Source organism: Rhinolophus ferrumequinum, chromosome 4 (assembly GCF_004115265.2).
Source record: "Rhinolophus ferrumequinum isolate MPI-CBG mRhiFer1 chromosome 4, mRhiFer1_v1.p, whole genome shotgun sequence".
Lineage (NCBI taxonomy): Eukaryota > Metazoa > Chordata > Mammalia > Chiroptera > Rhinolophidae > Rhinolophus > Rhinolophus ferrumequinum.
The window spans coordinates 4,166,684-4,192,279 of record NC_046287.1 but is presented as its reverse complement, the minus strand read 5'-3'; the positions used below and the strand labels follow the sequence as shown (position 1 = coordinate 4,192,279).

General features: G+C 45.0%; 1 protein-coding gene across 6 annotated transcripts in view; it reads right to left on the bottom strand.

Moving 5' to 3' along the window:
* Nucleotides 1-25,387, bottom strand: part of MCPH1 (microcephalin 1) — a 262,924-nt gene extending 237,537 nt beyond the window's left edge. For 3 of the 6 annotated variants that reach the window (XM_033104485.1, XM_033104483.1, XM_033104484.1), the window contains exons 1-4: nt 25,106-25,385; nt 24,675-24,851; nt 23,100-23,191; nt 20,036-20,154 (exon numbers count right to left, since the gene is read on the bottom strand). In XM_033104485.1, coding sequence (XP_032960376.1) covers nt 20,036-20,154; nt 23,100-23,191; nt 24,675-24,714 — 251 coding nt within the window. In that variant the 5' untranslated portion in view covers nt 24,715-24,851; nt 25,106-25,385. Of the gene's footprint in view, nt 1-20,035; nt 20,155-23,099; nt 23,192-24,674; nt 24,852-25,105 lie in introns of all 6 variants that reach the window. The other 3 variants (XM_033104482.1, XM_033104481.1, XM_033104480.1) reach the window with 2 other exon arrangements.
* Nucleotides 25,388-25,596: the final 209 nt, after the last annotated feature.

Here is a 25,596-nt window from a genome sequence, read left to right as displayed (position 1 = left end):
CCGCTACTGCCCTATAAAGCGCTCAGAGAAGAGAGGGTATTTGACCAAGGCCGCAGGAAGGGGAAGAAGCTAATGACCATTCGAGAACAGGGCTTTTGAGGGAAACACAACAGTGAGTAGTAAGGGATGTACAGGTCACCGAGAGCGCCTGGCCTGCTGCTACCAAATCCTTCTGCAGGTCGCCATCCCTGACCTCTCCTCACTTTGTGCATGCTGAGGCCCTACGGCCCGCCCACCGCCAGGTCCCCGCCCTAAGGTCACCTCTGAGCACTGACCTTCAGACTAGAGGATGCCCTGTGCCAGGAGACTTGAAACCGTCCCAAACCACACAGGCAGTAGAAAGGCAACACATTCCCTGATCACCACCTTCCTTTGGAAAACGGACCTGAAACTGTGGGTTCCTCCACATCCCCTCCCTGACTGCCCCGGCCACACTGACCCTGGGGGGCCCCCCACTCTACCCCGGCCACGCTGACCGCGGGAGCCCCTCACTCTGCCCCGGCCACGATGACCCCGGGGGGCCCCCCACTCTGCCCTGGCCACGCTGACCCCGGGGGGCCCCCCACTCTGCCCCGGCCACGCTGACCGCGGGGGCCCCTCACTCTGCCCCGGCCACGATGACCCCGGGGGGCCCCCACTCTGTCCCAGCCACGCTGACCCCGGGGGGCCCCACTAGAGGCTCCGGCCACTATGCAGGGGCTCTGGACTTGCCATTAAAAGGCTGACCAACTCCACCCTGGACTGAATCAGGGTACGAGCCCAGGGTATAAAAACCCCGAGGACAATAAAAGTAGGGTCAATTGATATTAGTGTTTGATGAGCCTCTGTAACAATTTCTCCAATCCTAATACACGTGCCTTGCTCTATCACAAATAGTTCTGTGAAGGCTGAAATCAGGCTTTAAATCCAGAGCACTGTGGCCCGTGATCCAGTTCAGACACACTGCAGAGTGGGGTGGGAAGGCCTGGGCCTCTGCCACCTCCCAACTGCTGTAAAACGCGGCACAACATTTGAGGGGAGACTTTGATGCTGAAACGGCATTTTCCCCACGTATCTGAAATGTCAAGACTTCTTGGCAAGCTCGGTACCCAGGCACACGTGTCATAAGCTGGCAGGGAAGGCACCTTGCCCACGTGGGCGCTCCTCGGACCCCAGCCCCCAGTGCACGACACCAAGCCCGTGCTGGGTCGTCCCCAAGAAGCCCTGTTTGATCCTCATCACCGCCACCCACTGCCTCTTCCAAAACTGGGACATCAGAAGTACCCACCATCTGACGGGGAGTAGGACGACCTGGAGGCCCCCCCGAGCTGGGGGGGAGCACACAGCTGTGCAGACCCACCTGGCAGAGCGAGACACGCGGTGCGAGTCGGGCCGTGGAGACCACGGACACAGCTGGAAAGCGACGGTTCTCAGGCTTTGGGGGCTCAAAATCCCTTTCACTCTTAAAAAATTTCAAGGAGTTCAAAAAGCTTTTTTGTTATATCTGTGGATATTTACTGTAACATAAATTAATATGGAGCAGCTCTTAAAATACATATGTTAATTCACTTAAAATAACAATTATAAACTCAACACATTAACACAAATAACCACTTTTATGGAAAATAACCATATTTTCCAAAACGAAGAAAACTAGGGAGAAGACTTGGAGCTGGAGAAGGGGGCACCCCAGCAGGGTGTGTGGAGCCCAGGCGGGGTGAGGGGCGGGGCACCCAGAGCATCAGAATTGGGACAGGGGAGAAGGGCGTGTGTGGGGCGACATGGAGGGGACATCCGTGTGAAGGGCGTGGCCACCGACCTATCTGGTTAACCGCCCTGTAAATGAGCCTAACGGGGGATGAGGACCGGAATGACGCCCCTGGATGTGGGCTGGAACCGCACGTGTCAGTGGGATCTCACTGATTCGCTCACTGTACGATGGCTACGAAAGTAAACAGACACGCACACGTCTATCACTAACTGTCCACAAGAGGGATGGGAGAGGCAGGGAGCACGCCTGCCACCCAGATTCTGGGTTCGAAATGCCATTTTTCCACGGAGAGGAACCAGGGCCCCTTGGAGAAATGGCTGAACCAGGGCTGGGACAGAGAAAGTACAAGGTGAGTCTGCATTAAAGTGCTGTGCCAGAGAGAAAAGGAGTGTTCAGAGAATGATGGGGAACGTGTGAAACCACAGAAGTCAACGTGAACAGGCTTCCAGTGGCCGATCGAGGACAATTTAAACATTAAAAGAAACAGTCATAGTAATGGATTATAACCCACTGCATGAAGTCGGAAGCTGCACGCGCACGTGCACAGACCATGTAAAGTGTGACGAAGAACAGTTACTTACGTAATCTGAAGGTACCTCCCTCAAAAAGCTGCAGTAACAGAGGGGGCTATTCGCGTTCCAGAGAGAGGAGGGCCGGCACGAGCGTGACCACGTGACCTGGGGAGCACCACCAGCACCCCACACAGAGAGGGAGCAGCGGTAAGAACCCTTCATCACTTACAGGGCACGCCTACTAAAGACGGAACTCAGAAACTCTTACGAGGCAACAGCAGACATCCCAAACCGAGCGACACTATACATGAGCATCTGTGATCTTCAGAGTGACAGACATGAAAGCCACGGCACGACTCCTGAGAGATAGACTGAGGACACGTGCGTGCCCTTCTATCAAGTGGAGCTGTTTCCTATAAAATGTGTGACCGGCTCAGCTGGTGAGGCTGAGTGGACGCTGAGGGTTTGCTGACGGGAACATCTCGATGTCAGTGTCCTACGTAATGGGCAGCGGTGTTGTGCTTACGTGAGAAGAGGTACGTGTCGTAGGAAATGGTCAGAGGGAGACGGGGCATCTGGACAGCAACACACACTCCAACGGGCAAAAACGAACGCCCGGGACCTGGGCTGCCAACTCATCTGGCAGTTGATGGTTATTTAAAAACGAAACTTGATGATCAACTTCTTTCAACAGAACTTAGGTGACAGTCAAGATGACCTTTATTCCTTTCGCCTTTATTTCTTTTTTCTTCAGTATAAAAAAGTCTAGTGTCCAAAGGGAAAGTCAGAATTTTATGTTATAGAATTGTCTGCTCTTCAAAGAAAACTCCCAGAAATAACCCAACCAAATGGTATTCTAGTGACACCTAGTGACCTTTCATATGTAGTGTTCACTTTCAGTGGAAAACATGAGCCATGGCCTGGAAACTGGCAGTTAACACTAGAATAGACATATGACACATAAAGGTCAATTTGGCTGTTACCTCTAAGAGCTGTTGAAGACAGTTCAAGCTCACTAAAAAATCAAGGAAATGGAAATGAAATCAATTTTATTTTTTCACCTACAAAGTAGGAAAGATAAAAAAGATGGATAACTCACAGAATGAGTAATGCTTGTGGGAAACAGGTGTTCTTCACTCTGCTAAAAAGAAGGGAAATTGGCACACTCTTTCCAGAAGATAATTCGACAGCATCTAACATAAATTTAAACATGCAAGCTCTCTAACCGCAAAAGTCCACTTTGGAAAAGCCTTATTTTATCTGCAAGAAAGTAACGCACAGAAAGAGTTGATGTCATACTATTTCTCATTGGGAAGAAATTAAAAACGTCATACTCATTAGAAGATCAGTTATATAAATTACTAATATCTATTACAAAAGATCACATACATGTTTAAAAAAAACGAGACAAATATACCCGTATGTACAAACATGGAAGATGTCCTCTACTATACTGTTAACTAAAAAGGGTACATTCAATAAAAAACCAAGGCGACTTATTTATCTGCGTGTATATATAAATACGAATGTATAAATGTATACATATACACTTCTTATGTGCTTAGAAAAAGGACCCAATTCTCAATGGTACATTTCCCCCAAAAAGGGCAGGGAAAATACTGGTAAGACAAGAGGTGGATTAGGGGAGGATTTTTTTTACTTTAAATATATACACGTTTAAGTACAAATACATTTAATTCAAAAGACAGTTTATGTTTTCAACATAGCAAAAGAAAATCTAAAAATCAGTAATTTGACAATTGACATCTGATTGCATTACAACAAACACTAATAAATAAGATAGAAAAGAACGTGTATTAAAAATGCAGTTAAGTTCACTTTCAAAGGACCTTAAGAGGTTGCCTCTGGGTTCTGTTAAAAGTATTCTGGAGTTTCCATGAGCCCCTCGAGACAAGGGGTAAGTGGGTGCAGAAAGAGAGGGGACCAAGAGGAAAGGGAATTAGGGAACAGACCAGCAATGAGAGCAGGACACTCGGAGAGGAAGTTTGAGTGACAGGCCTCTTTTAAGTACAGGAATGCCTGTCATTTTATGCTTTTGTCCAAGCATCTCCCTTAACTTCAAACTTTCAGTAAAGGTCTATTTTTCGGTCCCCTCCCCTCCCACATTCCTATACAACCTTTACGTGTAGGTCATGTCACTTCCCCCAAGACATTTTCCCTGATACATCTAAGCCAATGTCGGGAAACCCCTGCCCCCAACCCTGCACATTAGTTGTCGGGACACATATTTACTGAGTACCTACTATGAGCCAGGAATGTGTTAAGATACCAAGTGGAAACACAACCATAAAATAAGACAAACACGGTGGCACTTACAGAGCCTGTGTTGTAACAGAAAGACCAAAACCCGTGATTACACAGATGGTAGACAGAACAGACAAAAGAAGAAAGTAAGTTTTCACAGCACAAAAAGGAAACCAGGAGTGGAGACAGAGTAACCAAGAGGCTCCACTACAGACTGGGGACAGAAACCCTCGGAATGTGACCCACATCAAGGAGCTGAGCACAAACAGGGTGAAGAAGCCGGGAAAGGCAGCAGAATTCTAAGTGTCACATAGGGACACACACAGGCCTGCTGAGGACACATGAGGCCAGAAGACAGACAGGGCAGGGGCGCAGCTGAGGTGAATCACGCACAGCTCTAGGGCAGCGGTGGCCTGTGTGTTAACGGCCGTGGGCACGTGGTCTCTGTCACACCACTCAGTCCCGCAGGAGGAGCGCACAGCAGTACCGGCAACAATCAATGCACAGAATCAGCGTGCACGGCAGTGCTCCACTAAAATGTAGTAAAGGACAATGAAGTCTGGATTCTAAATAATGTTCATGTGTCATGAAATATCTTTTGATTTCTTCCCAACATTTTAAAACTGCAAAAACCACTGTTAGCTCATGGGCTGGATTTTGTCTGCAGGCCATAGTTTGCTATTCCCTGCTCGAGACCACTTAATTGTAAGCCAATTTATCGCAGCAAAAAGGATACAACTGATTTGAGTGCTGCATTTCCTAATGTACAAGAAATGAAACACAAGGCAGGCAGGCAGGAGACTACTGCAGTCACAAGGTAAGATGACAGTTGTCTGGACGAAGGAAGAACCACCGATAGATCTCTCGTGGATCTAAAGATCCTCAGATCCACGAGCGATCTATCTGTGGTAAAATCAACAGGCCATTTTAATGGATTCATAAGGAGATGAGGGAGAGGGAAGAATGATGGCTACGTGATTTTGAATCTTCCCTCACACCCTCCTGTAAAACACAACTTAAATAAAAGACACACGTGACCTACGCTTTCACCAACACGGCGACATACACACATACAATAGCACAAAGCTCAAATGACCTATAAGGAGAAAACCAATCTAAATTCCAACCCAGCTGCAAATCTGTGGATGCAGCAAGTGGGGGGAAAAGACTTACGACTCCATGAAGAGAGAGAGGGGCCTGGAAGATTCAGGTGAAGGTAAAATAAAGTCTCTTAAAGAGGAAGTCTGGGAATAACCGCCAAAATACAGAGCAGGAGTGGTGCACAGCACCCATTACGGGGAAGGGGCTTGCGTGTGAGCAGGCCCAGAAGTGGCCGGCTCCGGAAAGCTGATTCTGGGGGAGAATCAAATATAAAGAAGTGTGGTAACCCTGGGACAAACAGCAACGAAGGAAAAGGAGGAACTGCGAGGAAAACACTTACTAAGGATCCTACAGAAACAAAAGGCAAAGGCTCCCCCTCCTCCCCGTAGACGTTATCATGAAAGGAACTATGCAAGACAGAACTGACATGAGGGGTGCCCCGAAACTAGGATCCCTTCTGTAAAATGAATGGGAATAGAACAGAGCAGACCATGGCCACAAAAAACTACTGAAGAAAAAGAAGAAAATGCAACTCAAACCATTACAGCTGACGAACGGCCCCTCTCCCCACCCATAATAACGAGGACAAAGATGAAGTAAAATACAACACTCACACCCGAATCAAATACTGTCAAAGTATTTGGGAAAATCCATCCATGCATCCATCCATCCACGAGACACTTCTTGAATCATAAACATAAAAACATAAGAATCACAACAACAAAAAAACAGGAAGACAAAAAAAAAAAACATGAGTTGATGAAACTCAGGAAAGAAAAAAAAGACAAAAATCTTGTCAGAGATGAAGACTAAATTATAAGGAATACTGAAAAAAAAAAACGGGAAAAAACAAAAATGAGATCAAGAAAGAAGTAGAAAAGGTCAAAATGGCTGAAATAAAAGGCAGTTAAAGGAGGCCCAACAAACATATAATCGAAGTCACTGAAATGAAACAAAGTACTATTTAAAACTATAATCCAAGAAAATTTTCCAGAAATAAAGAACCAGATCTCAGAAAGGCCAACCTAGAACTGAAATGATCAATTGAATCAATCTGAGACATTAAAACAAAAACTACAGTGGTACCTCGGTTTTCAAACGTCTCCGTTAAGAACATTTCAGTTTATGAATGCCGTAAATTTGATGGATCTATGGTATCATTAGATAGTAAAATTCATGCAAAATTTGCAGTTTTAGGGGTTGATTTTAAAGGTCTGGAACGGATTAACCCATTTTGCATTATTTTCTATGGGGAAACCATGCCTCGGTTTTCGAACGTTTCAGAACTCGAACGGTCTTCTGGAAAGGGTTATGTTCGAAAACTGAGGCACCACTGTATTAGACTTTGAAGGGAAAACATCCTTCGAGTCCACAGGAAGAAAATAATTTACAAAGGGAAAAGAACTAGACTAGCATCAGCTGCGTCAAAGAGAACGTACTAAGTTCCACTTTTGTTTAGTCCTAACAAATCAAATCGCTAACAAATAAATACCCTCATAAGGTATACGTCATACATTCTGGAAATACTTAAAAAAAAACCCAACAACTACCAGAAGGCTTTGGAAACTGGTATAAGAAAACAGCAAATTTTAAAGGAAAGCAAAATATCTGTCGCTTTCCTCCATTTTCTGGGTCTCTGCCCTGAGGTAAAACTGTGACAATCTCTGCGGGAGAGTTGGTGATGGGCAACTCAACTGCCAGCAGAACAAGCTGCTATCTTTCTGGCCAAAGGAACGAGGGGGAAGGGCCTGAGTAACTAGGGCCACCAGGGAATGAGGCGAGGCTCCGGGAAATAAAAGGACCAGGGAAGAGGAACCTCAGATTCTCAACATGTAAGTGCCAGTCCCTGGCTGGCTCCGGCCTGCATGTGTACGAGGCAAACTGAAATCAGTCTGCAGTGAAGGCCTAAAGAACTGAAGCATCTAAGCAAATGTGCACCACAGGATTAAATGGCAGTGGCAGTTTAAAGCTAAACAAAATAACTGCTTGCTAAAGCAACATCATCAATACTCTTGAGAGCAATATTTAAAAAACAAAAACAAAAAACTGAGTCTATATAACATTTACAATGTCCAAAATACAGCCAAGTTACCTGTCATAAGAGCCAAGAAAATACAATAGCTTCTCAACCAACAGGTGCCAATCTTAATATGCTGAAATTATCAGACAAGGTAAATAAAGGAACCAGTAGTTAACTATACTCCATGAGGGAATGGAAATATACTTGTAAATAAAGATATGAAAAGGAATGACAGGGAATCTCAGCTGAAAAACCAAAATACACATCCATAATAAAAGAACAAAGAGGAAATGTTACAAGTGAAAACTGCCTGAAATAAATTTACTTAATGGACTTAATGAAAGAATGGAGTTGATAAAGAGTTAATGAACTTGAATAAAGATCAATTTGGCAAGAAAAAAAAATGAGTGAAAAACGACAAAAACCAGGACATCAGAGACGAGCGGGAAAATTTCAAAGGCTGTGTTACACAGGAGGAACTGATAAGCAAAGGCCCAGGCCAGACCGGACCCACCATCACATTCTGTGATCAAGTTTTCCTGCAACACGGCCGTACCCCTTTGTTTGCTGATTCTCTAGGGCTCCCTTCACACTACAAGAGTTGAGCACTCGAATGCAGACCACATGGCCCACAAAGCCTGAAACATTCACTATCTGTCCCTTTACAGAAAAACTGCCAATCCCTGTAATGCAGCTAACTAGAGGACCAGAGAAAGAGAAGGACACAGGGCAGAAAAGCTATTTGAAGAAATAATGGCCAAAACTAATAATGTATACATTCAAAAAACTCAGCAAAATCGACACAGAATAAATGTAAAAGCACTTAAACTTCTGAAAACCAAAGATAAGGAGAAAATCCTGCAAGAAGACAAAGGCACGTTACTTAGCAAGGAGAAATGATCTGAATGACTACAGGCTTCTCATGAGATACCAAAGGGCAGAAGACTGTGGGAAAACATCTTTAAGAGGATGAATAAAAACAACTGGCGAGCGTATGAACTAACCTTCAGGGTTTCTTACCTGGAAAGGAACATATGGATATTGTCAGCTTATCTTGTGTTCCTCTTCTGCCCTCCAAAAAGAGAAGAGTACAAGTGCATTCTCTTGAGTAGAGCTGTCAGAGAGAAGACTAATTGCTTCCCCCAGAGGGATTTGCAGGTAGAAGGAAATGTGATGTGCTAGGAGCATAACAGGTTATTAGGGAAGATGACATCATAGAATGGCGGCAGCGGGGCGCACTTTCTGAGTTCTCCTCCGGATCTTATTACAAACGGGACCTATAACCCATCAAAGAACTCTTTGCTCATCACACAGAACAGCTAAGACACTCGTGGATTACTTGAAGCTAAGGATTACTTGAAGGTGCCCTAATTGGGAGAGCAGGGGAAGGAAGGAAGAGAGCGGAGTGAAAACGCACGGGCCCGCGGGGGGGTCACGGCCGGCAGCGGCGGCAAAAACCGCGGTGGCGGCGAAAACCGCGGTGGCACCCGCAGTTCCGGGCACGCACGGGATCCCAGGGCGGAACAGAGAGCACAGAGACCAGGAAGTGGGCTCTTTCCCTGCGTCCCACGGCTGATTTCTCCCGCTGTGAGGGCGGCCAGTGGGCCCTAGGGCGGACAAAGAACACAGACTCCATACCTGGGCCCCTCCCCCCCCTTCCAATCCTACCCCCGCCCTACCAGAGACTTAAACTGGCCCCTGAACTGAGGAGTAGTGTCAGATTACAGAGGAGCCGTAGTAGTGCTCAGGCTCTGGGAAGCCTGACAGGCAGCCCTGACCCAGGGAAGAGGCCGGGAAGAGTGTGATTTTGGCTGGGCTGGGAGAGAGAAGACCCCTCCATCCCCAGCCCCCACCCTTTCTGGCCTGCCTAGGGCGGGGCAAGTGCTACTGCCGAGACACTCCCAGGGATCAGCAGTAAGCAGCACACACAGCTCTGGGCTTTCAGCAGCTCAGAAAGCTCCCGCCCGCATCCCCCCATACACACACACACTGAAGAAGTGCCCTAAGACTCAGGAGTACTGGACACGGGGCTGGTGGTGCTACTCTCAGTGTGCACATGTGCAGGCAAGGGCAGAAACTGCACTGACTGTAAAAACTATCATCCAGACCCCTCAGGCCCACGCATTTAAATCTACAGTCCCAAAGTCACTCTGGGCACCAGGTGACCGGCTCTGGCTGCGCAATAAGCAGGGGGCTCTTTGGTACAGCAGAGGACAACCTGGACATTACTTGGTGGGCTTAAGCCAAGACTGTCACTGCTTTTTGTTTTGCTTTGTTTTGTTTTGTTTTGCTTTGTCTTTATATCTTTGATATCTTTGCCTGTGTCGAATGGGGGTTATCGGGTGTTTTTACATGTGAATGTATTTGATTTTTTTCTTTGTTGTTGTTGTTGTTGTTCTTGGTGATTTGCTTTGTTCTGAAACTGCCCTACCACGGCCCAGCTTAAGAGGCACAAGATTCAACATATCCAGAGGCCAACTCCAGACCAAACCAGAGTACTACCGGGTTTGACCTACAAGTCACACACCCAGAGGGAATTCTCTGCAGGCACTAGAGCCCATAGAGGCCAAACCACATTTAAGTGGTCAACCCTCACACAGCAGAGCGCCCTGCGGGGGGCAGAACCAAGTCTCACAACGGGTCGGCCCAGGAGTTAACCCCACCTACTCACAAGCAAAAAGCAATTAAAGATCTTCTTGAACGGGACAGTGTGCACAACACAAGAGTCACCTTTGGAGCACACGCAGAGGAGAAGGACGACGTGGTGTGAGTCAAATATAAAGGACACATACTACATAAGATAACCTAGCAAGAACTAAGAACTCTAGGGGATCTACCTAATATATCAAAATAAACAGAGAGAGTCAGCCAGAATGGGGAAACAAAGATACACGTCCCAAATAAAAGAACAGAAGAAACCTCCACAACTGGAACCAAATGAAGCAGAGGTAACCAACCTTTCAGAGACAGAGTTCAGAACACTGGTGATAAGAACGTTTAAGGAGCTTAGAGAAGACATAAAGAAGGATGTAGAAATCATAACGAACAACCAGTTAGAACTAAAGAACACAATTACCGAAATTAAGAACTCACTTGAAGGAATTACCAGCAAGTTAGATGAAGCAGAGGATCGAATCAGTGACTTAGAAGACAAGGTAGCAGAGATCACCCAAACAGAACAACAGAAAGAAAAAAAATAAAAAACAATGAGGATGGCTTAAGAGACCTCTGGGATAACATCAAGTGCAACAACATGCGCATCATAGAAATACCAGAAGGTGAAGAGAGGAAGCAAGGGATTGAGAACATATTTGAAGTAATAATGTCCGGAAACTTCCCCAACCTGATGAAGGAAACCAACATACAAGCCCAGGAAGTGCAGAGAGTTCCAACCAGGATAAACCCAAACAGGTCCACACCAAGACACATTATAGTTAAAATGGCAAAGCTTAAAGACAAAGAGAGAATCCTAAAAGCAGCAAGAGAAAGACAGGGTTACATACAAGGGAACTCCCATAAGACTATCAAATGACTTTTCTACAGAAACATTGAAGGCCAGGAGGGAGCGGCAGGAGATACTCAAAGTGACAGAAAACAAAGGCCTACAACCTAGATTGCTTTATCCAGCAAGGCTATCATTTAAAGTTGATGGAGAGATAAAGAGCTTTCCAGAAAAAAATAAGCTAAGGGAATTTATTACCACCAAGCCAGCACTGCAAGAAATACTAAAAGGACTTCTGTAAATAGAAGAAAGATCAAAACAACCTAACTACAAATTTTAAAATGGCAATAACTATGTACCTATCAATAATCACTTTAAATGTAAACAGATTAAATGCTCCAATCAAGAAACATAGGGTGGCTGACTGGATAAGAAAGCAAGACCCTTGTATATGCTGTATAGAGACTCACCTCAGAACAAAAGACACACACAGGCTGAAAGTGAAGGGTTGGAGTAAGATATTTCATGCAAATGGAGATGAGAAAAAAGCTGGAGTTGCAATACTTATATCTGACAAAATAGACTTTAAAATGAAGAACATATTAAAAGATAAAGATGGGCACTATATAATAATAAAGGGATAGATCCGACAAGAGGACATAACCCTAGTAAACATCTATGCACCCAACATAGGAGCACCTAAATATATAAAACAGGTACTGACTGACATAAAGACAGAGATCAACAGTAACACTATCATAGTAGGGGACTTCAACTCACCTCTGACAAGGGACAGATCTTCCAGACAGAAAATCAATATGGAAACAACGGCCTTAAATGATACATTGGACCACTGGATTTAATCGATATTTTCAGAACATTTCACCCCAATGCTGCAAAATACACGTTTTTCTCAAGCGCACATGGAACATTTTCCAAGATAGACCATATGCTAGGCCACAAAACAAGTCTTGATAAATTTAAGAAAATTGAAATCACACCAATTGTCTTCTCTGATCACAATGCTATGAAATTAGAAATGAACTAGAGGAAAAAAACTGGAAGACACACCAATTCATGGAGGCTGAATAACTTATTACTAAATAATGAATGGGTCAAGCAGGAGATCAAGGAAGAAATCAAAAGATATCTCGAGACAAACGAAAATGAAAACACGACGACCCAAAATCTATGGGATGCCGCGAAAGCAGTCCTAAGAGGGAAATTCATAGCTTTGCAGGCCTACCTAAAGAAACAGGAAACATCACTAATCAACAGTTTATCTTCACACTTAAGGGATCTGGAAAAAGAACAGCAAAATAAGCCCAAAGGGAGCACAAGGAAGGAGATAATAAAGATCAGAGCAGAAATAAATGAAATAGAAACCAGAAAAAAAATACAAAAGATCAATGAATCCAAGAGTTGGTTCTTAGAAAAGATAAACAAAATTGACAAACCTTTAGCCAGACTCATTAAAAAAAAGAGAGAGAGGACCCAAATTAATAAAATCAGAAATGAAAGAGGAGAAGTGACAACGGACATCGCAGAAATACAAAAAGTTTTAAGAAGTTACTATGAGCAACTATATGCCAATAAATTTGACAATCTGGAAGAAATGGACAATTTTCTAGAGGTGTATAACCTTCCAAGGCTAACTCAAGAAGAAACAGAAAACCTGAATAGTCTGATTACCACCAGGGAAATTGAATCAGTAATCAACAATCTCCCAACAAACAAAAGCCCTGGACCAGATGGCTTTACAGGTGAATTTTACAAAATGTTCAAAAAAGAATTATCACCTATTCTCCTCAAGCTCTTTCAAAAAATCCAGGAGGGAAGACTCCCAAACACTTTTTATGAAGCCACTATCACCCTGATCCCAAAATCAGACAAAGACACCACAAAAAGAGAAAACTACAGGCCGATATCTCTAATGAACATAGATGCAAAAATCCTCAACAAAATATTAGCGAACAGAATTCAGCAATACATTAAAAAGATCATACACCATGATCAAGTGGGATTCATCCCTGGTATGCAAGGGTGGTTCAACATCCGCAAATCAATTAATGTGATACACCACATTAACAAAATGAAAAATAAAAATCACATGATCATATCAATAGACGCAGAAAAAAGCATTTGATAAAATCCAACAGCCATTTATGATAAAAACCCTTAAGAAAGTGGGAATAGAGGGATCATATCTCAACATAATAAAGGCCATATATGACAAACCCACAGCTAACATCATACTCAATGGGGAAAAGCTAAAACCATTCCCCCTAAGATCAGGAACAAGGCAAGGTTGCCCACTATCTCCGCTTCTATTCAACATAGTGCTGGAAGTTCTAGCCACAGCAATCAGACAAGAAAAAGAAATAAAAGGCATCCAAATTGCTAAGGAGGAAGTAAAATTATCATTATATGCAGATGATATATTATATATAGAGAACCCTAAAGACTCCACCAAGAAGCTATTAGAGCTGATAGATGAATTTAGTAAAGTAGCAGGATACAAAATTAATATTCAGAAATCAGTTGCATTTGTATATACCAATAATAAAACATCAGAAGGAGAAATTAAAAAAAACAATCCCATTTACAATTGCTCCAAAGACTATAAAATACCTGGGAATAAATTTAACCAAAGAAGTAAAAGATCTGTACTCAGAAAATTGTAAGACACTGAAGAAAGGAATGAAAGAAGATATAAATAGATGGAAACACATATCATGTTCATGGATAGGAAGAATTAATATAGTTAAAATGTCCATACTGCCTAAGGCAATATACATATTCAACGCAATTCCTATCAAACTACCAAAGACGTTTTTCACAGAAATAGAACATATAATCCTAAAATTTATATGGGACCATAAAAGACCCCATATAGCCTCAGCAATCTTGAGAAATAAGAACAAAGTGGGAGGTGTAACAATACCTGACTTCAAATTATACTACAAGGCTACAGTAATCAAAACAGCATGGTACTGGCATAAAAACAGACACATAGATCAATGGAACAGAATAGAGAGTCCAGAAATAAATCCTATATGCCTATATGGCCATTTAATCTACGACAATGGAAGCAAGAATGTACGATGGGGTAAAGACAGTCTATTCAACAAATGGTGCTGGGAAACCTGGACAGACACATGCAAAAAAATGAAGCTGGACCACCTCCTTACACCATATACAAAAATAAATTCAAAATGGCTTAAAGACTTAAATGTAAGATCTGAAACCATAAAATACCTAGAAAAAAATATAGGAAGAAACTTCACAGACATTATCCGGAGTAAGATTTTTACTGATATATCCCCTCGCGCGAGGGAAGTAATAGAAAAAATAAACATGTGGGATTATATCAAACTAAAAAGTTTTTTCACAGCAAAGGAAACCATCAATAAAACAAAAAGGGATCCTACTGAATGGGAAAAGATATTTGCCAATGATATATCTGATAAGGGATTAATATCACAAATCTATGAAAAACTCACTCAACTCAACTCCAAAAAAACAAACGACCCAATTAAAAAATGGGCAGAGGACTTGAAGAGACATTTTTCTAAAAAGGACATACAGATGGCAAACAGACATATGAAGAAATGCTCAACCGCACTAACCATCAGAGAAATGCAAATAAAAACCACAATGAGATACCACCTCACCCCAGTCAAAATGGCTATCATCAATAAATCAACAAACAACAAGTGCTGGCGCGGATGTGGAGAAAAGGGAACGCTTGTGCACTGTTGGTGGGATTGCAGATTGGTGCAGCCACTATGCAAAACAGTATGGAGGTATCTCAAAAATCTGAAAATGGAACTACCCTATGATCCAGTAATTCCACTCCTAGGTATCTATCCGGAGAAATCCAAAACTCCAATTCAAAAATCTTTATGCACTCCTATGTTTATTGCAGCACTACACACAATAGCTAAGACATGGAAACAACCGAAATGCCCATAGGTAGATGACTGAATTAAGAAAATGTGGTACATTTATACAATGGAGTATTACGCAGCCATAAAGAAGAAAGAAATCTTACCATTTGCAACAACATGGATGGACCTAGAGAACATTATGTTAAGTGAAATAAGTCAAACAGAGAAAGGTAAGTACCATATGATCTCACTTATATGCGGAATCTAAAGAAAAGAATAAGTGAATGAACTAATCAGAAACAGTTTTGGATACAAAGAGGAAAAACTGAGGGTTGCTAGATGGGCGGGGGTGGTGGGGGTAAGGGGGAAAGTGAGGGGATTATAAAACAATCAGTAACCACAAGATGGTCATGGGGTTTTGAAAATTAATCTGGGGAACGTAATTTAGTGGTTACCAGAGGGTAAGGGGGTGGGGGGTGGGAGATGAGGGTAAGGGGGATCAAATATATGGTGATGGAAGGAGAACTGACTCTGGGTGGTGAACACACAATGTAATTTATAGATGATGTGATACAGAATTGTACACCTGAAATCTATGTAATTTTACTAACAATTGTCACCCCAATAAATTTAAAAGAAAAAAGAAAAAAAGAAAAAAAACAACTGGCAACCTGGAATTGAATATCCATTGAAATATTATTCACATATGATGATGGAATAAGGACATTTTCAGATAAAGAAAAACTAAGGAAATTTGTTGTCATCTGATCAAAAGAAATGCTAAACAGAACTGGAGGGAGAAACACATAATTTAACAGTAACATTTGAAGACTTTAATATTCCACTCAATAATGGACAGAACTAAACAAATCAAGAAAGAAACAGAAAATTTTTTTTAAAAAAGTACAAACCAGCTACTGGAGACCTAACAGAAATGCATGCATAGAACATTGCTTCCCCAACAACAGAATTCAAGGGCCCATGCAAGTAGTCTCCTGGGCAGACAAAATATCAGGGCATAAAACAAGTTTCAATTACCTTAAAAGGATTGAAACACGTAATAAAAAAACATGTTCTCTGACCACAGCAGAATAAAATGAGATACCAAAAACAAAATGAAGTTTGGAGAACTCACAATATGTAGAAATTAAACAGGAACCTCTAAAATAACAAATGGGTTAAAGAAGAAATTGCAAAATAGGAAAATACTTTGAAACAAATGAAAAGAAAAACACAACATTATCAAATTTTATGAGATGCAGCTAAAGCAATGCTGAAAAGGAAATTTTTAACTGCAAACACATACTTAAAAAGAGGAAAGATTTCAAATCAAAAATCTAATCTGCTACCTAAAGAAATTAGAAAAGGAGCAAACTGACCCCAAAGCAAGCAGAAGGAAGGAAATAATGAAGTGTAGAAATAAAGAATTGAAAAAAAAAAAAGAGAAAAATCAATAAAATCAAAAGTGGGTTCTTTGAAAAAAATCAATAAAATTGACAAGTTTTTAGCTCGACTGACGAAGAGATTACTAAAATCAAGAATGAATGACTACCAACCTCAATGAAGAAGAGAGATTACAGAATACTACAGAATACTACAAATGTATGCCAACAAAGTAGGTAACCTAGATGAAATGGACAAATCCTAGAAAGACACAAATTATTCAAAGTGACTCAACAACAAACATAAAATGTGAATAGACCTATAACAAGAAATTGAATTAGTAATCAAAAACCTCTCCACAAAAGCAAGCCCAGGGCCAGACGTCTTCACTGGTAAATCCTAACAAATGCTTGAAGAATAATCAACACCAATCCTTAACAAGTTGTCAAAAATGGACAGTAATGGATTACAAGCCATTGAAAAACATCGCAGTCCACGAATGGATACTGAGCCATCCATCAACCAGGATGGGAGAAGGGAAGCTCTTCATTTCAGCACACAGCCGGGCAGGACTGGGAAAGGAGGTGCTGGACTTGGAAAATAATCATTCTGTAAGAATCAAAGTTACGGTTGGTTCAGGCAAGAATCATCAATGGACGCCACACCTGGGGGGCAGGGAGAGACAGAGATTTGATGAAGAGCAGGGTTATCTCCCCACAGCTGGCTGATTAGTTTCAAGGGAAACAAATAACAATTATACAAAGGAAAAATCAGCCAACACCTTGCCAGGTGACCAAAATTAGCATCACCAATAAGCGGCAGATGGACACTGTGTCCCGTGGGTAGGACACACATCACTCACAGAGCGCTCTGAACCTAACCACTAACCACGAGGAAACCTCAGACAAACCCAAAACGAAGGACATCTTACTCTAAGCAAAAGGGGGCAGTGAGACTGGAGTTTTCAAACCTGCCCGCGCCATGCGAGATCAATGGTCCGGCCCTGGGAGGCGAGAGACCAGGCAGGACGGCACAGTGCCGGGTCCCAGAGGGAACCTGTACGGGGGGGGGGGGGGGGGGGAGAACCCTGCTAAAGGAAGCGCTGGTCACCTGACAACCCTGCACCTCCAAGACAGACCTCCCGGAAGCATTTCCACATGAAAACTTAAAAAAAGGAAAAAAGAAAACTTCATCTTCCTTCCTTCTTGTCATTGAGCTTCTTGTGACTGCTGTTCCCAAACTAGTCACATGAAGGCCACACCCACTGAAGACCCAGCCCCTAAAGCCACAGAGGAATGATACCCCATTGCATACAACACAGGAAGAAAAGGTTTGAGTCTCTTTTTACATTCTCACTAAAAGCACTCACTGTATCTTCTAATCAGACCGTCTTCTAGTCTTGTCCCTGCTCTGTCCCCTTATCAGACTGTCCAAGATAGGAAATGCGACAGCGGCCACTTTACAACTGTCTTGGCCTGTGACACATGACAAACACCTCTGGAGACTGGAGTGCTCCCTGAAATGCAGATGCAAAGGAGTCACGCTGCTCTTTTAGAAAGCTAGCGTATACAGCGGTACGGCAGTTTGCGAACGTCTCCGTTGACGAACATTTCGGCTTACGAACGCCGTAAACCCGGAAGTCAATGCTTCGGTTTTCGAACACGCCTCGGAAGCCGAACATGTCACGTGGCTCCCGCTGAGTGCAGGCTCCTGAGGCCTGGCTGTGGGCTGTTTCCGAACGTTTCAGAACTCGAACGGCCTTCAGGAACGGCCTGCGTTGGAACACCGAGGTACCACTGTATTTACATGACAGCAGCAGAGCACAACAGGCGGCATGGGCTTTGGCTGACAATGACGCAGGAAACTGGACAACGATTCCATGCGTCTCTCCAAACCTCTTAAACCTCGTTCCCACTCTCATCCTTTGAGGACCATCTCGCCTCCTCGGTAAGAAAGCAGACAGTCGGAGAATTTCCACACGGCCCGATGCCACATGTCCTGTGGGTACCTGTCCCTGTACACTCTGCATGCCCTGCTGTCCACACGGAGCGCCCCGTCTTTGCTCCCACCCCACAGATCCTGCAGAACCACCGACGTCTGCTGGAGACCATCCCTACAGCCCCCGCAGCCGCCTGCACGAGCAGACTGCTCCTCCAGCTGCCGCTGTGTCACACACATTTCCCTCTGCTGGGCCAGTCCGACAGAGACGCTGGCAGTTCTCCCATCGCAAACACCTTCTCCACTCGGCACCTCCCTGCAGGTACCCCCAGCTCTCCGTCCCTCATGGGGGTTCACACCCACAACTTCTACTTGACCTCTCTTGCTCCCACTAACCCACTAAAGCCGAGCTCCCAGAGACCCCAGCCCGCTAATTCCAGTGCTAACCCCTCAGACCCGCCTCTCGTTTTCTTACCTGACTTCTAGAACCCCACGGTCACTGGTGTTCCTCCTCAACCCCCAAAGCCGCAGCGCCCAATCCTGGACCCTCCTGCCTCTCTACCTGTGCTCTCTAGGAGGGCACATCCAGACTCGTGGCTTTAAATTAACACCTGCAGACTGGGGACTCCCACGTTCTGTCCCACCTCTCCCAGGAGCTCACACACGTATTCCACTGCCTACCTGACCCCTCCACGCGGGTGCCTAACACACCCCAGTGCACAGCCTCGTTGCCCCGAACCTGTTCCTTCTGACGCTTTCCCGAGCTCAGTAAATGGGAAACCCGTATTTCTGGTTCCTTGGGCCAAAAACCTCACACCATCCTTGACTGTTCCCCTTCTCTACAAACTTGCACCTAAATCCTCAGGAAATCTCGTCCGGCTCCCTTCAAACCTGTATCCTGAAGCTCAACGTCTACACGGCCGCCCTGCTGCCCCCTTCGTAAACAGCGTCCCAGCTGGGGTCGCCAGCAGCCGCCAGGTGCTCCCCGCCGCGGCCCATGCCTGTTCCCACACTTCCTTCTGCCTCACACCCCCAGGAACCTGCATCCCGTCGCCACGACCTCTCTTAACTCCATCTCCTCCCAGCTTCCCCGTGAACATTCTTGTCATGGGCTCAGTTGTGTTCCCCCAAAATTCATAAGACACCCAAATCTCCAGGACCGCAGAACGTGACTGTATTGGGAAATGGGGCATTTAAAGAGACAATTACGGTTAAAGGAGGTCATATGGGTGCCTCACTTCAGCAGGACTGGTGTCCTTGTGAGAAGAGATTAGGGCACAGACACACTCAGAGGGACCAGATGAAGACACAGAGATAGGCCAGCCAGCCACCTGCAAGCCAAGGAGCGACGCCTCAGGAGAAACCAAGCCGCACACACCCTGCTCCTGGACTTCCAGAACTAGAGAAACAAATGTCTAAGCCCTCAGGCCCCACCCCACCAGACTAACACCATCTGCCTCGTACCATTTGCGTCCCTGCTGTTTCCTGGATTCACCAGGTGTAAGTGTCTCAGTCTGTCTGCTCATTCCCCTCTAGGCAAGGTTAGGGATTATACCCTGTCCATCTTTTCAGCTGTCGGAACCAAGGCTTGAGGATACTAAATGACTTGCCCAAATAAGAGGCAGAGAAAAGACGGAAATCAAATTCTATCTGGTTCTACGATCCATGCAAAATATATTGCCATACTTTACCAATACTAGATACTTAAGGAAAAAAAAAAGAGCAATGACTCACTTTTCAACCCAGAGCACTGAAATGAGCTTTACGCCTCTCTTCTGTGCTTTGTCCCAGGTTTTCTGGTACCCATCTTTAAACACCACGTGAGTCACTTGTTTGTTAAAAGTGTTTGAAACCTGTAGATAGAGTACAGAAAACAAAATGTAAATTATTACAAATTGCACACAGTTTCATAAAGTGACATGAGCTACTTGTTAGTTACAAGTTTTTGAAACCTGTGAAGAGCAGAAACCAAAATGTAAATTATTACAATTTGAAATTACAGTTTCATAAAATATAAGCCAGTGCCAACTCATGGAGACATCTGCAAAAGAAGCAACAAAATAGTAGCAAACTGTATCAACCTATGAAAAGGATAACAATACATCCCCACCACTTGAGTTTATTCCAGACTGCAAAGTTGATTAACGCTAAAAAGAAAACAACGATTATTATTCATTACATTAACAAAGTAAGAGAAAAATCATACAATCACCTCAATACATGCATAAAATACATTTGATAGTTAAAAAATTTATTGTGAGGAAAACTCGTAGTAAATTAGGATCTCGGAGCTGATACAAAACTGCATTAGGGGAAATGCTACAAGCTTTCCCTTGAGATGAGGAACCAGATAAGGCTATTTGATGTCTCTATTCTATTCAACCGGCCCTAGCCAGAGAAGTATGTCAAGAAACAGAAATGAAAGATGTTAGGATCAGAAAATACAAAACCGTCCCGTGCACATATGATTCAGTTGTGTACATTTTAAAAATGCCCCAAATACCACAGAATTCATAGTTTGGTTAAGTTTTCTGGAGACAGGGTGGACATGCAAAAACTATTTCTATATACCAGCAACAGTTAGAAAACAGGAATTTTAAAGATTCTATTTATAATAGCATCAAAAATGACCACACAGAAAAAAATGAAACAACTGTTTCATACCATATATGAAAATCAATTCCAGATTTACTGTAAATCTAATTGTGAAAGGCAAAATGATAAAACTTCCTGAAAGTAACAAAGAAAATCTTCATAATCTTGGTGTGGGTGGGAACAGATGTTTTCAAACAAAACATACAAAAAACCTCACCATAAAGGATAAAACTACATTACACCCTCCCCAAACCCCTCGCCCACAAATACACTTTTTTCGCTGCTGAACTCCCTCTGACAGCAGTCAGCGTTCACCACCTCCATTCCTCGGATCTCAATTATCATCAAAAGATACCATAAAGAAGATGAAAAAACAAGCCAGAGTGACAGAAAATACTGCAATTCATATGATTGAGAAAGGGGTCAACTGACAAATAGAGAAAATGAACACAAATCAAGAAGAAAAACTCAATGTAAACAGGAACTGGAGACTGGAATAGACTCTTCAAAATAAATATACGAAAATGTGCAAGAAAACGCAAATTCAAACCACGATGACAGACCCCCAGAAACACATGAGAATGGCTGTAAGACCGACAAAACCCAGCATGAACAGCAGTGAAGCTTCCCTATGCTGGCAGATGCAGACTGATTCGACTGCTGCAGAAAACTGTTAGGAAATCCCTCTTAAGTTTCTCACATGTGACAATGACCTTTTGCTACTCAGGAAAATGTCCTTGTCCTTAGAGGATGCATACTAAATATATTTAGGGGCAAATTATGATATCTGCAACTCACTTTTAAATAGTTCAGGAAAAAAAATACACATACCCATTCAAATACGGGTATAGAGACGGAGACTAAGCAACTATGTTCAGGTGTTAACAATTATTACATTGTTACATCTGTGTTCACTGATAGCACTATTCTTTCAACTATCTAAAGGTGAAAAACAAAAAGATCCAAGAGATCTAAGATCTTAATACTACCCTCAAATGCCATTTTGTCAACTCACGTGACCCACGGCTGTTTTCTCAGCCACAGTAACACATCCAGGCCAAGCATGTAGCAGGCAGATATCATCAGACGGAAACTCCCTGGGGTACCTACCTTCCAGTGTATCAGAAAAAAGGCACCTTTTCAGGTTCAAAAGCAAGCCCTGCCGCTGCACTCTGAATTCTCTCCACCCATCTGCTGTCCCTCCATCTCTCCCATCAGGGCCAGGCCGAGGGCGAGCCAAACAGTTCAGAAGCGCTCAGCTTCCCTGAGGGTGGATGCGCCTCCGGTGTCAGGCTCTGGGCACCTCTTACCCTAACCCCTGGGCCTGCCTTCAGTGAGGGGCTCACCCACGTTAACCTCTCCCTTCACCCAGCCTATCAGCCATCCTCCCCCAAGTCCCCTCCCCAGATACAGTGTTCACAGCTGAACATCCCCCACAGGGGTCTGCATTCACCACCCATGTCAACGATGGCTGGACCAGTTTCGTCCCCTTCAGCCAGTTCTCTGAAACGGCAATAAACACAACAGTGACCTTAGAGTTCTCACACCTCGAGTACACTGACCAGCCTCAACTGTCCAGAAGAGCCTGCAGTGCTTCACAATTCATCACTGAAGTCCATCCCTCTGACTTCCAGACTTGTTTTCTGGATTCTCCTGGCTTTCCTCTCTATCTTTGCCCCTGCGTCCACAGCAAACAGGACCAGTCCTTGAAATACTAAATGGGCTCCACCTTCAGCACTTTTCATTCTAACTACCTGGGTCATTACCACATAAGTGGCCTCATCTGACCTCGAGGCTCTTAGACCCCAAAACCTTGTTTCTAGCCTTGAGTACCTCAAGTTCCAGATCTGTATACCCAAGTGTCAAGATATTTCGAATATGTCCCAATTCACAACTGCTCCCTGAAACACCTGTTCCCTTCCGTATCCCTCACTTTGCTCAACAGCATCACGTATCCAAGTAACCAATGGCAGGATCTGTATTTTCTTCCTGGAGTCCTTCTCTCTCAGAACCACAAGACCAACTGTTCTATAAATCCTACTGTTGTAAATTCTTCATACTACGGTTCTTTTTTCTCCTTACCCACTGTCTTCTTTTTCATTCATGTTCTAACTAATAAACTCCCAAAGTAAGAAAATGCAAATATATCTCATTATGTACCAGAGGACAATCACGTGTAGCAATGGGAAAATGAACTTCTTACCTTTGCCCCCATATCCACAAGTTGGTTTCTAAATGCCTTTGAATAATTTTCTGTTCCATTGGCTGACCACACCTCAACATAAGCCACTACATCTGAAAATAAAAAAGATATCAGCATTAAACATATTTGAAATGCCAGCATCCCTTGCCCAAGGATTTCAATAGATTTTTCTCTTGTCCTATTGACATTTAAAAATAAATTTAAAATTTCTTCTATTACAAGCCTATTCAAAACAGCATTTGTGCTATTACAGTTCTTAAATTTTCAAGCAAAGAACAGCTTTACACATATGCATGTCACAGTTTACATTCTTAAGACTAGATGCTCTTCCCAGATCCCTAAACCAGTCTTAACTTTTCTTGTGCAAGTCTGTTGTCTGTAAAGGACCAGATACTAAATATTTTACGCTTTGAGAGCCACACCACCACTCAACCTCACCGCTGCAAAACAGAAACAGCCAAAGACATGAAGTGACTTAGAGAGCCTAGTTGTGTTCCAATAAAACTTTGAATTTCATGTAATTTTCATTTGTCATTCTTCTTCTCCTGGTGTTTTCTCTTTTGTCTCCCAACCATTTAAAAAAGTTAAAAAAACAACAACAACAAAAAACAGGCTTAGCTTGCAGACCCTACAAAAACAGGCAGCAGGCAGAACAGGGGTGGGGTGGACAGTTTGAGACCTGTTTTTTTTTTTTTCTCAAAATCCGATGCTTTAAAAGAATTTCTAGGGGAGCCATTCTAAATAATTGTGAGCAAAGCTAATTCAACAAAATGCTAACACTAGAAGAACAGCCACATCTGATTGGGGTTTAATAAAGCCTTTGGTGGTTCCTTTTGACTGACTGTAAGGTCTGTCTTCCCCTCGAGGCGCGTCAGTCCAGATCCTTCCTTCCTGCCCGTCGCCTCACTGTCCCCTCCGCGGATTCTCCTGCCCTGCACGCCTCCCGAGCAATTCCGGGCGCCCCGGTGACCTCACCCGGGATGCGGGCAGACACTCTGACTACAGAGCAGCTCAGGGCTCGGGTTCCCCCCGCACTGACCAGGTCCCCGAGCGGGGAAACGCCTACACGCTCCACGCCGTCATTTCCTCACCTGTCAAGGGAGGTAAAGCAGCTGCCGGGGCCGTTAAAACTAAGACGCTATTACCCAAGCATGTAGCCGTTCCTGGCCACAGTTCCTCCGTGAAAGGTCGCTCCGGTTCCCAGAACACATCCTGACGGGGACGTGGGAGAGGAGCTGCTGTGTCTTTTCCTAATTCCACAACTGCCCCGCGCCCCTAAATCCTCCCGGGCGCGAGGACCCGGCAGAAAGCACAAAGCCCACCCATGAATCCGCCTCCTCGGACCCAAGTGCCTGCAGCGGCCGCCGCCGCCGGCCACGGAGGGGCGGTCAGGTCCCGGACGCTGGGACAGCGCCCCACATCCCACAGGGAGCCGGGCTGACTTCCTGGGGGGCGGTCCCCTTCCCGCGCGCCCCAGCAGCCCGGTCCACGCGCGCGCCGCGTGACCTGGGGGCCTGACCTCCCGCCCGCCTGCTCGACACCACCGGCTCTGCAAGAAGGCGAACCACGCCTCACCTTTCAGAACCGAGCCCCCCGGCGTCCTGGGGGCCGCCATTGCGGGCGGAGGGATCCGCTGCCGCCGCCGCGCCGCGCCGGACTAGGACCAGCCAGGGACGGCACCGAGCATGCGCAGGCGGGCGCGCGCCGCGCCCCTCCGGCTCCGCGGAAATCCTCCCTTCCGTGTTTTCTAAGCTGCGGGAGGGGGAAAGAAAAAAAAAATTAAGACTCTTAAAAAAAACACACACAAAAACTTCGGGCTCTCAGTGGAAAGAGGGGCACTTCCTCCGCCGACTCGCAGCGGCCTCCCAGCTAGACTGCGGGTCAGCGTCTTGCTCGGCAAGGCTTTCTCTCCATCCTCTCGTTAGTTACGAGAACGGATGTCCCACAAAATCCGAGTCAAACTCTTCCGTCCCCATGAGGAGACGGAGAGGCTCCCGGCGCCGCACCTGGGCTCGGCCGGGCGCAGTGTTCGCTCGCGGGCCCGCAGGGAGCTCAGCTTAACTGCTCAGAATGTCCCCTTCCTCTCGCGTGCACCGCGCTCCCAAGCGCCGTCCTGCCGTCAGCGCGCGGAGTAACCGCTCGCAAGGCTGGACCCAGGACGCCTGAGCTGGGAGGAACGAGGACGCCGGACCTCAGACCCTGTGGCGGGGGACCCCGACCTGGGCTACAGCCGGGGGTCCCCCTCACCTGGTGGCCTCTCTTGAACGCTGCAGCTCGCAAATCCCGGAGCGGAGCTCTTTCGGCCGGACGGGACGAGCTCTGCGCTCGCGAGCAGCCTGCTTTCCCGCCACTCCTCTTCCCGGGCTTCAAACCTCGCGCCTGCGGAGCCCCGCCCACGCCGTGCTGGCGCGCAGGCGCAGGTCCCGCCCCGAGGCTGTGAGCATGCGTTCACCGGGAGCGCGAGCCTCGGCGGGTGCGTCCCGCTCTCGCGGGGGTG